This window comes from Xyrauchen texanus, chromosome 15 (assembly GCF_025860055.1).
Source record: "Xyrauchen texanus isolate HMW12.3.18 chromosome 15, RBS_HiC_50CHRs, whole genome shotgun sequence".
Lineage (NCBI taxonomy): Eukaryota > Metazoa > Chordata > Actinopteri > Cypriniformes > Catostomidae > Xyrauchen > Xyrauchen texanus.
The window spans coordinates 23,337,962-23,351,339 of record NC_068290.1 but is presented as its reverse complement, the minus strand read 5'-3'; the positions used below and the strand labels follow the sequence as shown (position 1 = coordinate 23,351,339).

At 36.9% G+C, this 13,378-nt stretch overlaps 1 protein-coding gene across 1 annotated transcript in view; it reads left to right on the top strand.

The window, feature by feature from the left end:
* Nucleotides 1-13,378, top strand: part of LOC127656252 (small conductance calcium-activated potassium channel protein 2-like) — a 119,517-nt gene that overhangs the window by 98,603 nt on the left and 7,536 nt on the right. The window contains exons 7-8 of the mRNA XM_052144475.1: nt 6,344-6,454; nt 11,429-11,556. Of these exons, the coding sequence (XP_052000435.1) occupies nt 6,344-6,454; nt 11,429-11,556 (239 nt within the window). The remainder of the gene's footprint in view (nt 1-6,343; nt 6,455-11,428; nt 11,557-13,378) is intronic.

Below are 13,378 nucleotides of genomic sequence, written 5' to 3'. Positions count from 1 at the left end.
CCGTTGTTGGTTTGACGAAGCGTGTTGCCTGTACTGCTTGAGTTGCACGGACTGCCCCTACTGCCACAGATTCGCAAAAACATCAAGGTGGTACATCAAAGGGATAGTTCACCCAAAAATGAAATTTCTCTCATCATTTACTCACACTCATACCATCCCAGATGTGTATGACTTTCTTCTGCTGAACACAAACAAAGATTTTTAGAAGAATATCTCATCTCTATAGGTCCATACAATGTAAGTGAATAGTGGCCAACATTTCTAAGCTCCAAAAATCACATAAAGGAAACATAAAAGTAATCCATACAACTCCAGTGATTAAATATATATCTTCAAAAGCGATATGATAGGTTTGGGTGAGAAACAATCAATGTATGTCCTTTTTTACTATAATTTCTCCTCCTTTCCCTGTAGATGGCAATATGCATGAAGAATGTGAATCGCCAAGCAAAAAGGAGAAGAATGTTAAAGTGAAAGTAGAGATTAATAGTTAAAATTGACTTAAATATTGATCCATTTCTCACCCACACATATGTGCTTTTGGAGCTTCAAAATTTTGATACCCATTCACTTGCATTGTATGGACCTACATAGCTGAAATATTCTTCCAAAAATCTTAATTTGTGTTCAGCAGAAGAAAGTAATTCACATCTAGGATGGCAAGAGGGTGAGTAAAATTTTCATTTTTGAACTGGTTCGAAACATGCACACAAAACCTCTGCAAGAGAAAACACATTTGTGTAATTGGACATTTAATTCAAAACATTATAGTTACTGAGATATAGTCCTTGTGACAACATCCCTTTGTGACAACTATCCCCAGTCTCCCCTATTTCATCATAGTCTCTAAATTAACTCAAACCTCACTTGCTCTAACGCACTCAAACACAATCTAAATGGATTGTTACAGTTGGGTCTTACAATTTCTCTAACATCATAACAGTGTAGATTCAGCATTTTAGACTGATGCTCTAACACAATATATTTTGGTCTGAGGGAAAGTGTTTTTTCTTTCTTATGACATCAATAACCATCATGTCTGGGAAGAGGCAGTTATATATAAACTGCAATGGGTGACTTCTGCTGATAAATGTACCATTCTGACATTTTTATCAGTTTAACAGATTAACAGATACATTTTTTGTTTTATATGAAAATACTTTTATACAAGTTGCCATATGAAAACGCACACACAGAGGTGGATAGAATATCCAAAAACTTTACTCAAGTAAAAGCACAATTACTTAAAAGTAAAAGTAATAATGTTATTAATTACTTGAGTAAGAGTAAGAAAGTATCCAATAAAAAGTATACTCATGTTGTGAGTATATAGTTACTTTCACATATAACGTAATAGATGTTTACTCTCCTATATTCTATTACATTTAAAGAGCACCTATTATGGTTTTTCAAATATTACCTTTCATGTAGTGTGTTATATGGCTGTAAAAAAGGTTGCAAAATTTCAAAAATCAAAGTGCACGACAAATGGAGTCATTGACTCCCAAAAGAAAGAACCGATTCTGAACACCTGTAACAAGTCATTAGTAATTCCAGACTTACTTCTTGTACTAACCAACGTAATTTGGTAACAAAAAACACACCTCTGTTCTTCATTGGCTGTTCGCAAACAGCTTTGGCCCGCCCTCAAACACAAAACTAAGCAGTAGACCAATCACAACAGACTGGTACTGGTATCTGACCAATCAGAGCATAGTTTAGAATGAATGCTTTAGAACAGATCATTGAACGAGACGTTTTTGACACTGGGAAAAAAGATAATGTTGCAATTTAAATTTTGAGCAAATTAAAGTGTTTTTTGACCTTGGATGCATGTAAATATATTGTATGTATTTGTAACAAAATTAGGCATGTTTAAAAACCATAATAGGTGCTCTTTAACATGCATTACAGAATTATTAATAATAATAATACTATTACTAATATTGTTAATATTAATTATTTCTTACAAGCATCAAATTAAAGGGATAGTTCACCCATCAGAACATCTCAGCTCTTGGTCCATACAATACAAGTGAATGGTGACCAGAACTTTGGGGTGGGGTGGAATAATAGGGTTCAAAACAGTGTAATTATGAATGCAAAATTCCAACATCCACATACTGTAAGTGCCAGCTTTGCAAGTTATATATAATCTCTGCTTCCCATGGATCTGACCTGGACGAAAGCATGGGCATTTACAAATCTTCTGTAAATTTGGGCATTGTTTCCACTCAGCTGTCATTTGCTGCAACCATCAAGCAACTGTTTGATTAAGAACACAACGCGTTCGCAGAGAGATTAACAGGCAGGAATTTGGCCAATAGTTGCTGCAAGCCTCTTATAATTGACCAATTGGTGTGCGAGAAGGCGGGACTTACAAAGACGGGTTAAAGCAATGCAAATATGTGTGCACACTCATTGAAGTATTAGACCAGATGCACATCATAATTCAACTAAAGTGAATCCTGGACATTTGCGCAAATTTAGAAATCCCAGCCGGACACTTTTTTAAGGTCAGAAAAAGAGGACATGTGAGGAAAAAAGAGGATGTATGGCCACCCTAGGAAATTATGATATTAATTAAAGGCTGAACTATCACTTTAAGGATGCTTTTCAGATTTGGATGAATCTGTCAGTTAGAAGAGAAGTTTGGAAACCGTTTTCTAGTCATTTTTACGGTAAAGAAACGTTAACAATGGCACACAGTCCCAAATTATATATAATGTTTAATTATACACTGAAGCAAGATCATTCTTTATTCATGCCTTTTGTCATTATTTCACAGCTTTTTACATCCTGGGTGAATTTAGTTCAGTGACGGTCCAGCATTGTCAGTGTCGAAAGAATTAATATAATTAGTTCTGTACACTAAGGTTAAATTGCACCTTAGAATCTGTTTTTGGAAGCACGTTGTCCATAAGACACAGCGGCCCACATCTGTCAAACACTATGCATGCGCCAAACTTGCACGTGCAGAAATGCTCACAATCACGATAGGAAGGGCAAAACATTTGCACGTGGATGTTTACAAGGTTTTATACAGTAGGTACTGATATGTTGCAGTGCTGATATAAAAATGCAAACTTAGTAACTGAGGTCATAAGAGCCCACAGTTACAGATTCACGCTGAAAATATATGAGTATCACTTTGACAGGCCCACATTGTCACAATCTCTAAAACTTTTATTCAGTTCGAGCTGCAAATTTAATCTTGAAATATGTCCTTGTCTTGGTGTAAAATGAAGGTATTGTGTGGAGTGAAGAAATGTTTGTTTTGGGCGCTTGCTGCTGTAGTGTTGAATGCAACTCGAGTGACAGCGTGCAGCTGTGAAGTTCTGCTGTCATAAGAGTCCCATTAAAAAATCTCAATAAATTGCGCATTTATTAACACTTATTAAATTAAAGCCAGTAATGTAATGACAGGAATGCTACCCATTATAACTAATTAAAAGTAAAACATTTTCATCAGAAATGTACTTGAGTAAGAGTGAAAAGTACCCACAATGAAACTAAATTATATTTTTTCCAAAAAGTTACTAAAGTAAATGTAACGGAGCAAATTTATCACGTTACTACCCACCTCTGCACGCCCACACACACACACACACACACATTTTGTCTGTGTTCTAGAGGGGTTTTCCATGGATTGTCATCATGTTTTATTAAGTGGTGAATATGGGCAAAAAAGTGCTCCTTGCAAATGGGTTTTTTGGTTGTTTTATATTTATGTTGTCAGCGAAGTATATTTTTGTGCTTCTATACGTACTAGAAGTGGGTTTGTAAATATTCCATTAGTGCTGCAAACAAAGACCCACTCTATTCACACACCCCCACATACACAGTCATGGGAATCACACACATTTTCATTAGTCTCTTTTTAATTCAAACTAAATTCTTATTAGTAGATCTGTGACCTCATTAACACCACCCCTCCTCTCGTCAGTTTACTTTGTCAGTTTTTTTCTCCTCTGCCCTCCTCTTTTTCTATGTTAAGCTCTGTTGTGTTTCTCTCTCCTTTCCCTGAAAATCCTCTTTCCCTCATTCTACCTCTTCATCTCGAAATTGATTTATTTCCACACTGTCCCTCAAACTTGCCTTAATCTCTTATCCTCACCTCTACCTCCATTCCTCTGCAGTCATCTTCACTTTACATGTTTGTGATGTGTAAATGGGTTTAACCCATCTCCTTCTCTCTCCCTCTCTCTACCTCTCCCCTCTCTCTCTCTCCTCTCCTCCTATCTCTCACTCTCTCTCTCTCTCTCTCTCTCTCTCTCTCTCTCATACTACCCTGATGTGTTTCCTAGTCTAAATCAGTACATTGGCAATGTCTTGGTCAAATTTTACCAAAATTTAAAAGAAAATACATTTGTTGGAATGCATCTGGCTGTTTAGATTTAGAGATTTTTGTTAGTTTGTTGGTTGGTTGGTTATGCAGTTTTATTTATTCTCATTGATGATTAGCATTAGATTCTCATTATTGTGATATTGTGAAAAAACACACAATAACTGATACGAATCAGTTGCTGAAGATATCTTAAAAATGGTCTTGTACGGAAACGTACAACTTTTATTCCCAAAGTGACCAAGCAATTAACAAACAGAAATTTGCATCGATACAATACAGGCATAACATTTTAGTGAGCCTCATATCCAACACTTTATTTTTCACATTCCATATTTATTTATGCAAACAATAGACTGCTGTATGTCAGTATCCTGTAATATGCTTCCATTGTCTTGTTCCTAGCCCAATGTTTTCTTTCTTTCATGGTACACAAGAGGACCTTTCCTATTAAAGGTTAAGGGGTTAGGATTTATGGTTAGGTTTAAGTTTGGATTAGGTGTTAAATTTAGGAAAAATCATTGTTAATTGGTTCAGGGTTTTTTTTCTCTCTTTATGGCTGTAAAAGTTGTATGTTCCCCTTCTGTCACTCACTCGACTTTATGTCGATGTAGTGACACTAGGGGTCGCTCTTGGGAGCTCCAAAACACTTTAAATTCTTTGAGAAAAGGCCAATGAAAATTTGCAAGTGGAATTTGCATGCTACTCCCCGGACATTCGGTAGACCCACGTCTCCCTCGGGCAGAGCCATCTCTGCCGTGGTCCCTGTGTTTATAGAGCTCCTTCCCTTCGAAGGGAAGGACCTATCGCAGCGCCTCTTCCATGTGTGGCCCTGAGCCCATGTGAGTTGCCACATGTTACCCCCCTTTGGGGCAGGGTGTGGTCTCCCAGGGATGTGGGGAACTACACAAGTTTTTTTTGAGGCGTTGGAGGAGGCTACAGCCCAAGTGCATCTGTTCTTATGCTTACAGTAGCCTGCTTACACCTGCATCAGCAGTTCACATAACACAGCTGTTCAAGTTCAGCTGTTATGGCGTTTTGTATAGGGACCCCTAGTGTTACTACATCAACACAACGTCGAGTGAGTAAGAGAAGGGTAACGTCTCGGTTACTGTCGTAACCTCTGTTCCCTGATGGAGGGAACGAGAAGTTGTGTCCCTCTTGCCACAATGCTGTACTACCCGCTGAAATGTCCGGGACCTTGTCTCAGATCCTCAGCACAAAACCTGAATGAATCCTTCATTCCAGCTCCCTTATATACCTGTATGTCCGGGGGAGTGGCATGTAAATTCCACTCGCTAATTTTCATTGGCCTTTTCTCAAAGATTTGAAGGTGTTTTGGGGCTCCCAAGGTTACGACAATAACCGAGACGTTTTTGTATGAGCCAACTCGTGCGATTTTGCCATTTTGTTCTAATATTTCAACTTGTCATGAGACCAGGTTGATATTACTGAGTGCACATTTAAATAATATATTAATATTTATTTTGCATAGATGTTTTTGCATTGTGGTAAATGTGTTTAATTGTCATGAAAATGTCACATTGAAAAAAACTCTTAATGGTCCTTGAAATAGGCTTCGTTTTTTTTATTCTGAATGTAGTTTCTTTTTTTTTCATTTGTGTGAAATATGACCCAGGCATGTTCTTGCCAAGCATTGTGAGATTTACAAGCTGTTTGCACAGTTTAGAAATCTCTTTTTATATTCAAAACTCTTCCCTCCCATAATCTCTCTCTCTCTCTCTCTCTCTTTCTCTCCCCTTCCCTCTCCCTCGTTTTTGAATCTTTTTCTCTATTTACTGAGCACTTTCATACATGGAATGAACTGCAGTTAATGTTTGACTGGCCCATCTGTACATCTCCTTGTTTGTTATGAATTTGTTCACCATGTTGCTCCATTTGACCTCTACCAATAATAAAAGTATGTAATGTGTTATTGGTTCTGTCTGTTCTTTCACCTTGACCTCCTTTCTTCTGCTCTTCATCTCTCTCTCACAGGGAGCAGGATGCACTGCATTGGTTGTTGCCGTGGTAGCCAGGAAGCTTGAGCTGACAAAGGCAGAGAAGCATGTTCACAACTTTATGATGGACACACAGCTCACCAAACGGGTACACACATAAACAAACAAACACACGCACATAGAGTTCACTAAATGGATACATAAGTACAGCTTTATATTCAGAGAGCATGTACTTGAAAAAGCTGTATGCATGAAACAGAAGTTTTCTCTCTCCCTAGGTCTATTTAAATTTTTATGTGGTTGAAAGACTCAGAAATAGCTCTCCATATCAAATATGTAGGCAACATCATGGCAGACATCACTGACTAGGAGGCTGGTGATCAATAATTGCAATACAGATTAAAAAATCACTTTAGATGTGGTGCTTCTTCAGATGATCACCTAGAGTAAATGCCTTCCTCGAGTGAGAGAAAAAGAGAGAAGGTTCGAAAGAGGATGGAAAATGTGCCTGTTTTTTAAAAGTTTATTACCATACACTCACTCAATTGCCTCAGTTTAACAGGCTGTCTGAGGAAGAGAGAAAGGGAGATAAATCAATGCTGTAGTATTTCTGTCTCCATCCTATGATTACAAACCTCTACTAAAACAGAAAAAAAAGAACTCACAACTTTTACCTCACATGCCTGTTGCCACAGAGACACAGTACCAAATTGTTTACTTTAACTGAACGACAGATTGGAGGGTGTTTTCCTCGTCTCTTCTCATCTCATAATGATTAACTGACATTACAGTTAAGAAGGACAGGCCAGTTAGCTAAATCGTATCAGCAGTTTTGGGTGTAATCTGATTACAAAGCAATTAGTTATAGTAATGTAATTATTATTTTTTTTTTAAAGTAGTGTAATGTATTACAATATAAATTCTTGTAATCAGATTACGGTTACCAACTTTAAAACAAGCATTTACATTTAAGTACATTATATAGGTTACACGTTTCTAAATGTATGTTATGTTATGTTATGTATATGAAATACATTTAAAAAACATCTGTTTGAGTTTCTGTGGCAGCGGAAGAGACAACACCAATGCAAATTCAAAATAATGTCTATACTAAAAATAACTTTTCTGTGAAAATGTTTTGGAAAGTAACTTAATGTAAATTAATTTGTAGTGTGATTACTTTTACCATGAAGTAATCAGCAAAGTAACCTGATTACAATTTTAGAGATGTAATTGGGAACTTGTATTGGATTACTACTATCAAAACGTTTTCCTGAACACACCATTGTCTTTGTCAAAAACAGATAGTCCCACACCATTGGTTGAGCCACTGTTGCTGTGTTAGGGTGTTGGTATGCTCATACAAACAGAGAAATGTTTTGATAGCACTATAGAGCCAGGTTTTTTTTTTTTTTTTTTGTATTAGAATATACACATTTCAGCTTTAAGCACAAATGATAATGTGCACAACATCTATGATGCAGTTTTTAATCACTTTGGTACTATTTTCAGAAGCAGTTTAAGTGATAAATTTCAAAACTGTGAGTACCAATATCCTAATTGATCACACTTGAAAAAGCCAGTCTTTCATCCAAGAATGAATATGCATTAATAATATTTCCTTTTGTAAAGGGATCAATAGAAAGTAGGAGGCGAGAACCGGCTTTTCAACATAAAAATAGTTTAATGATAAACTTTAAAGAAGACACAACCACACACGATGGACATGTCCGTAAATGATCTCTCTCTCCCGCACGATCCCCTGCAGTCGACCTTTATCCCGGAGGCATAATTAGCCCAATACGGGACCGGGTGTGTAGGATCACGACCCGGCCCTGCCCTCCGCCCTGCCACACCTTTCAATCAACCACTGCTGAAAAACGTAACAACATAATGATCTTCTTTTAATGACGTCTTTTTAACTACCAATTAATTCAAAAGATAAATGTTTAAAATTGCCCTCATAGTTGTTGAATGAACAAAATTACACCATTGTAATATACAGTTGTCACATTAGACAGCACATCTTATTATAATTTATCCATTGTATAATCAAAAATAAAAAGGTTGAACAGACTACATAATCAGTACTGTTAATCCTTCTTTAAGAAGTGAGTTACAATGATATGCACTGTTCTATACAATATTGAAAGTGTGTAGTACATATCCTGCAGACGTTTTGGTCAGGGAAATGTTATATGGTTTCATTGACAGTTGGCCTCTTCCACGGTAAAGCTTCTGTATACGATTGGCCGGACTTCATTAAATTAAGACAGAGTTCCCTTCCCTTTGCCTCCTTCTCTCATATCCACTTATTTTTCGAACTCTCTGACCGGTCTCTTGTGCTGCCTTGTCTTTGATTATAAAGCAGTCTTTGTTGCCATGTGAAAGTACTGTAACAAGAAGTCATTATGTTTGGGGTTTTTAGATACTGTACTTTACAAACACCAGAAAGGTTTAAATAAAAAGTTCAGATTTTGTTTATTGGATTGATCTAATTGAAAAACTCTAACAATCAGAAAAAACAGCATTTTTGGTCATCTATTTGTTGATTAGCAGGCTATTAAGAGGTTTGAAAATTTACCAATTACCTTTTAATAAATATAAACAGAGATGCTGTACACAATATTTTTATTCTTTGTTTATGTTTTTATGCAAGGTGGTCTTCGAATAAACAAATGTGTTGGTACATCTGAACTGTCACTTTGTACATAGTTTTTTCCTTTTGTTTGATTTTTGTGAGAATTATTAGTCAGTGTATTGTAAGATCAAGTTGATGTATTTAAAGGGGTCATGACATGAGAAACCAAATTTGCCTTGATCTTTTGGTATATAAGAGGTCTTTGTATCATTAAAACGTCCTGCAAGTTTAATATTTTAAGATGTCCTCCCCATTCTAAACGAATCATTTATTTAATCAAGCTCAAAATACAGCTCGTTCTGGATTCATGGTTAGAAGTGACGTGTCGGTTAGAAGTGACGTAACAGCGTTTGCATATGACCGCCTCCAGCACAAGATAACTATGCTTTAAGCGCAAGACAACTCACGCTCATTTCAGTATCGCCGTGCGCCTCACAAGTGTTCAGTCGATGGACAGCGAGCTCTGACAGAGACTACTTGTGCACAGGAAAATTACGATGCCACACAGATGTGCTGTTCCTGGCTGTGGTCAAACAAAACCTCTGAATAAGCTGCCGAAAGATCCAGACGTCAGGGAAAAATGGATGCAGTTTATTTTTTGCGGATCGACCCAGTCACGGCAGTGTTAACTTAAGCGTTTGTTCTGTACATTTTAAGGATGACTGTTTTGAGAACAAATCTCAATATGATGCTGGCTTTGCCAGAAAACTGTTGCTCAAAGATAAGTCCGTGCCGACTATTCTGGGAACAACGACGACGCAAACTGTAAGTACTCTATTTTAAACTTTAAACTACTTTTTAAAGCGCAATTTCATTCATTATGAATAATCACAGTGTTTTTACTTAGTTTACTTGCATATTGTTCTGGCTGGGGCGTCAATAATTGATACATAGGCACTGACGTTAGCCAATCATAACAGTGGGCGTTAACACTGAAGTCTTAAATGGAAAACGCCCCCAAAACAGACTGTTTGAATCAGAGGATGAGAAACAGGGTGGGAAAAGGTCATAAATCACTAGATTTTAAAAGTTTTTCTTAAAAAAAAGTATATTAATACTATAATTGCTCCTAAGGGAACATAATAATACAATAAAAAAAAACATGTCATGACCCCTTTAAGAGATATTGGCCACATCCACACTAACATATTTTTGTTTTTCAGTTCTGAAACTGAACTCAGTTACCATGTACTTTGGAAAACAATGACGTTAGGAAACTGAAAATGGAGTTTTCAAACAAAAGCAAATTAGTGTGGATCTGGCTATAGTCTGGTCTGAATTGTATTTTTAATTGTATTAGCAGTATTTATAATTACCTAGATTAGATTTATCTAAATGTATAATATGCCTTGAAAAATATGGAGTGGCATATTCCAGAAAAATCCACTTATAGCTGTGAACAACCCACCATGATAGGATTAAATTATAACTTGCCCTATCTCTGGCTCTTCTCATAAACGAAACCTGCATTGAGGTTTGCGCACAGCTCCTACTCTTGTATTATTAAATACACTGACCACTGTTAATTAATTAGAGCTGTATGGTGCTAAATCCAGAAACAGTGTTTAAAAAAAAAAAAGCCCAGTGCTCCCCTATGGCTGGAGGGACTCTGTCAAATCAGTAGCTTATTAAAAGCGGGAAGGCTCTGTCCTCCCTCCATTGCTCACCGAGGATGTAATTGTCCTTTCCCTCATGAAGCGGCATCCCTTTGAAGTCCTCATTCATTTTTCTTCAGCAGATTTTATTTTTTACACTTGTAGTGCCATATCTGAGATTTGCAGAGCATTTGTAGTTTCAAGACATCTCTACCGGAACTTTCTATGTATAAGGAGGTCTATAAAACAAAAAGTCTGGAGTTAAAGGTATTTCAAAAAGAAAAATTCTGTCACCCACATAACTTATTTTGTTCCATGGAACACAAAAGAAGTTAGGCAGAATGACAGTCTCAGTCACTTTTTATGTTCAGTGGATGGAGAAAAAAAAAGAAACAATCAAATTGAATGGTGACTGAGGCCAACATTCTGCCTAACTTCTTTTGTATTTTATGGAAATGAAGTTGTATTTCTTTGAAACAACATGACGGTGAGTAAATGAGAACTTTCATTTTTGGGTGAAGTATCCCTTTTAAATACACTCAAAGATTGGCTTGAACCACAAACCTACACTCCCTAATACAGGATTTACTTCACAGCTTTAATCCTTCACATAACTTGAAGGACAGCAGCTGTAGACATGACTCTCTCTTTTTGGGGACCAGAATTGTGAATAGACAAGATGACAGAATTATGGGCTAGAAAATCTATTGTTAGCTTTTTCTGGAATATCTCCAAAGAGAAGCATTCATTTGGCAGACGTTTGAGATTGGTGTCTGCAAGAAGGTGAGAGTGCATATTGGCAAAGCAGAGGTCATACTGTGATTGCTTTCTCCTGAGGTGGCTTTTCTGTTGCTAATGTGGTTGTTATGGCAACATATCTCCTCAGATAAAGAATGCAGCGGCGAATGTTCTACGAGAGACTTGGCTGATATACAAGCACACCAAACTGATGAAGAAGATTGACCACTCCCGTGTACGCAAGCATCAGAGGAAGTTCCTCCAAGCCATTCACCAGTGAGAAAAATGACCTTACACACAGACACAAAGCTTTGCACAACAAATTCACCCAAACCTGGGATATAGCAACCATCACAAATGGTGTAAACCAGAGCCATAAGGGTACTGTAAATGTTGTCCTGGGACCTATGATGAGGGGGGCCCTCTATTGCACCTCTAAACTGGGGTCCCCCGGGAGTCGCAAGTGGGTGCTTGATGGGGCCATTACATTTATTTAAGAAAAAATATTTTTGAAAATGTAATTTACAGGGCAAAGTTGTCTTGTATATTTTGTTTGTTAATGCAATTTGTCCTAAATTTATATGATATTGTTTAATTTTTTCTTTCTAAAGACTGTTCAGAAATCATCAGATTAAACATGGTTATTTTAATCTATGAAAGATACACTGTCAATTTAATACAAAGAAAAAAAATCCAGATAATATTTTAATTAAACTATTTTTAGGATTTAGTACAGTGCCAAATATTAAAGTTTGGAAACAATCGTTGCATCATAATATCCTTACTTCGCTAATATATAGTATGCCAAAATCCGTGTGGAGTTGTTGGAGTAGTCCGAATCCTCAGTATTCATGTAGCAGTAAGCAAGAAATACCCGGATGATCTACTGTTTCCCGTGAGATTCTAAAGTGCGGATTGACTGGACATTTAACAATCCCATAATCCCTCGGTTTCTGAGGCGATGTCATGTTCAAAACACTGTTTTTATAAGATTGGTGGTAAACCGGCTTTTCTCAACTGTATTACTTGCATGCATACCTAAAAGAGAAGTGCGTCCTCCATCAAATACAGTGCATACTATGACAGTACGTGGTTTTGGACGCAGAGAAGATGTTTTATTTTTAATATCACCGTTATTAATTTACTCATATTAAAAATGTGTCTTTTTATGCATGTACTGTACTGCATACAGTATATATACTGTTCATACATAAAAATGTATAGCTTTCTTTATATTTTCGGAAGGGGATACAGCTCATGGGTATCATCATATTTGAGGGTGCTTGGCATCAAAATGTTTGAAAACCTCAGAGGGGACCCACCCAGAAAACGTCCTGGCCCTTTTAATTTTAGAGATGGCCCTGTAAGGACATGACCCCACTTATAGTTCACCTCTACCACCATATTTTAAGAGCTTTGTTTTGCTTGGCCGCAGTGGAAAGAATAGAATTGTAGAGGTCTGTGTAAAAACAGCTGTGTAAGAGCAAGCTGAGTGTCTGTCAACTGGTTAATCAGCACTCGATTTAATGAACATAATCCTAATATGGCTAGCACTCACTTACCTGCTTTTCAGCAAATTAGTTAAGACTACAGAGCAAATGTTATGTCATCTAATTTATATTAATTAATATGAGCCAAGCTGATCATTTTTATATTGTACCTCCCACTTTTTACATTATTCCTACGCCCCTGCCAAGCCTAATTAATATTCTCAATTTGATTTACACTCATGTACTGATGAACAACAAAAGCAATTAATTTACCAGCATTGATTTATATTTGGTACTCTACAATGTCTCTAGATATTTTTGCGTTGGCCTGCTAAGTGAGCTTTAGTGTTGACTATTTGAACTAAAACCACACAAAAAGCATTTGAAGTGCTTCACATTTGGACTGAGTGGCTAGTTGTGTGCTGAGTGCGATTGTAGCAGTTTGCACACCTGACCTAACTGCACTAAGAAGTTGTACCTGAGAGAAAAATCATGACAATTTCATACACTTCCTCTGCTAACTCTTGCCTTTAGGGGCCAATCAATCTAGTCTCACAAATTTTTCATAAGTGTGTGAGTGATGGATCTGTATCCCATTTATCTCTTTA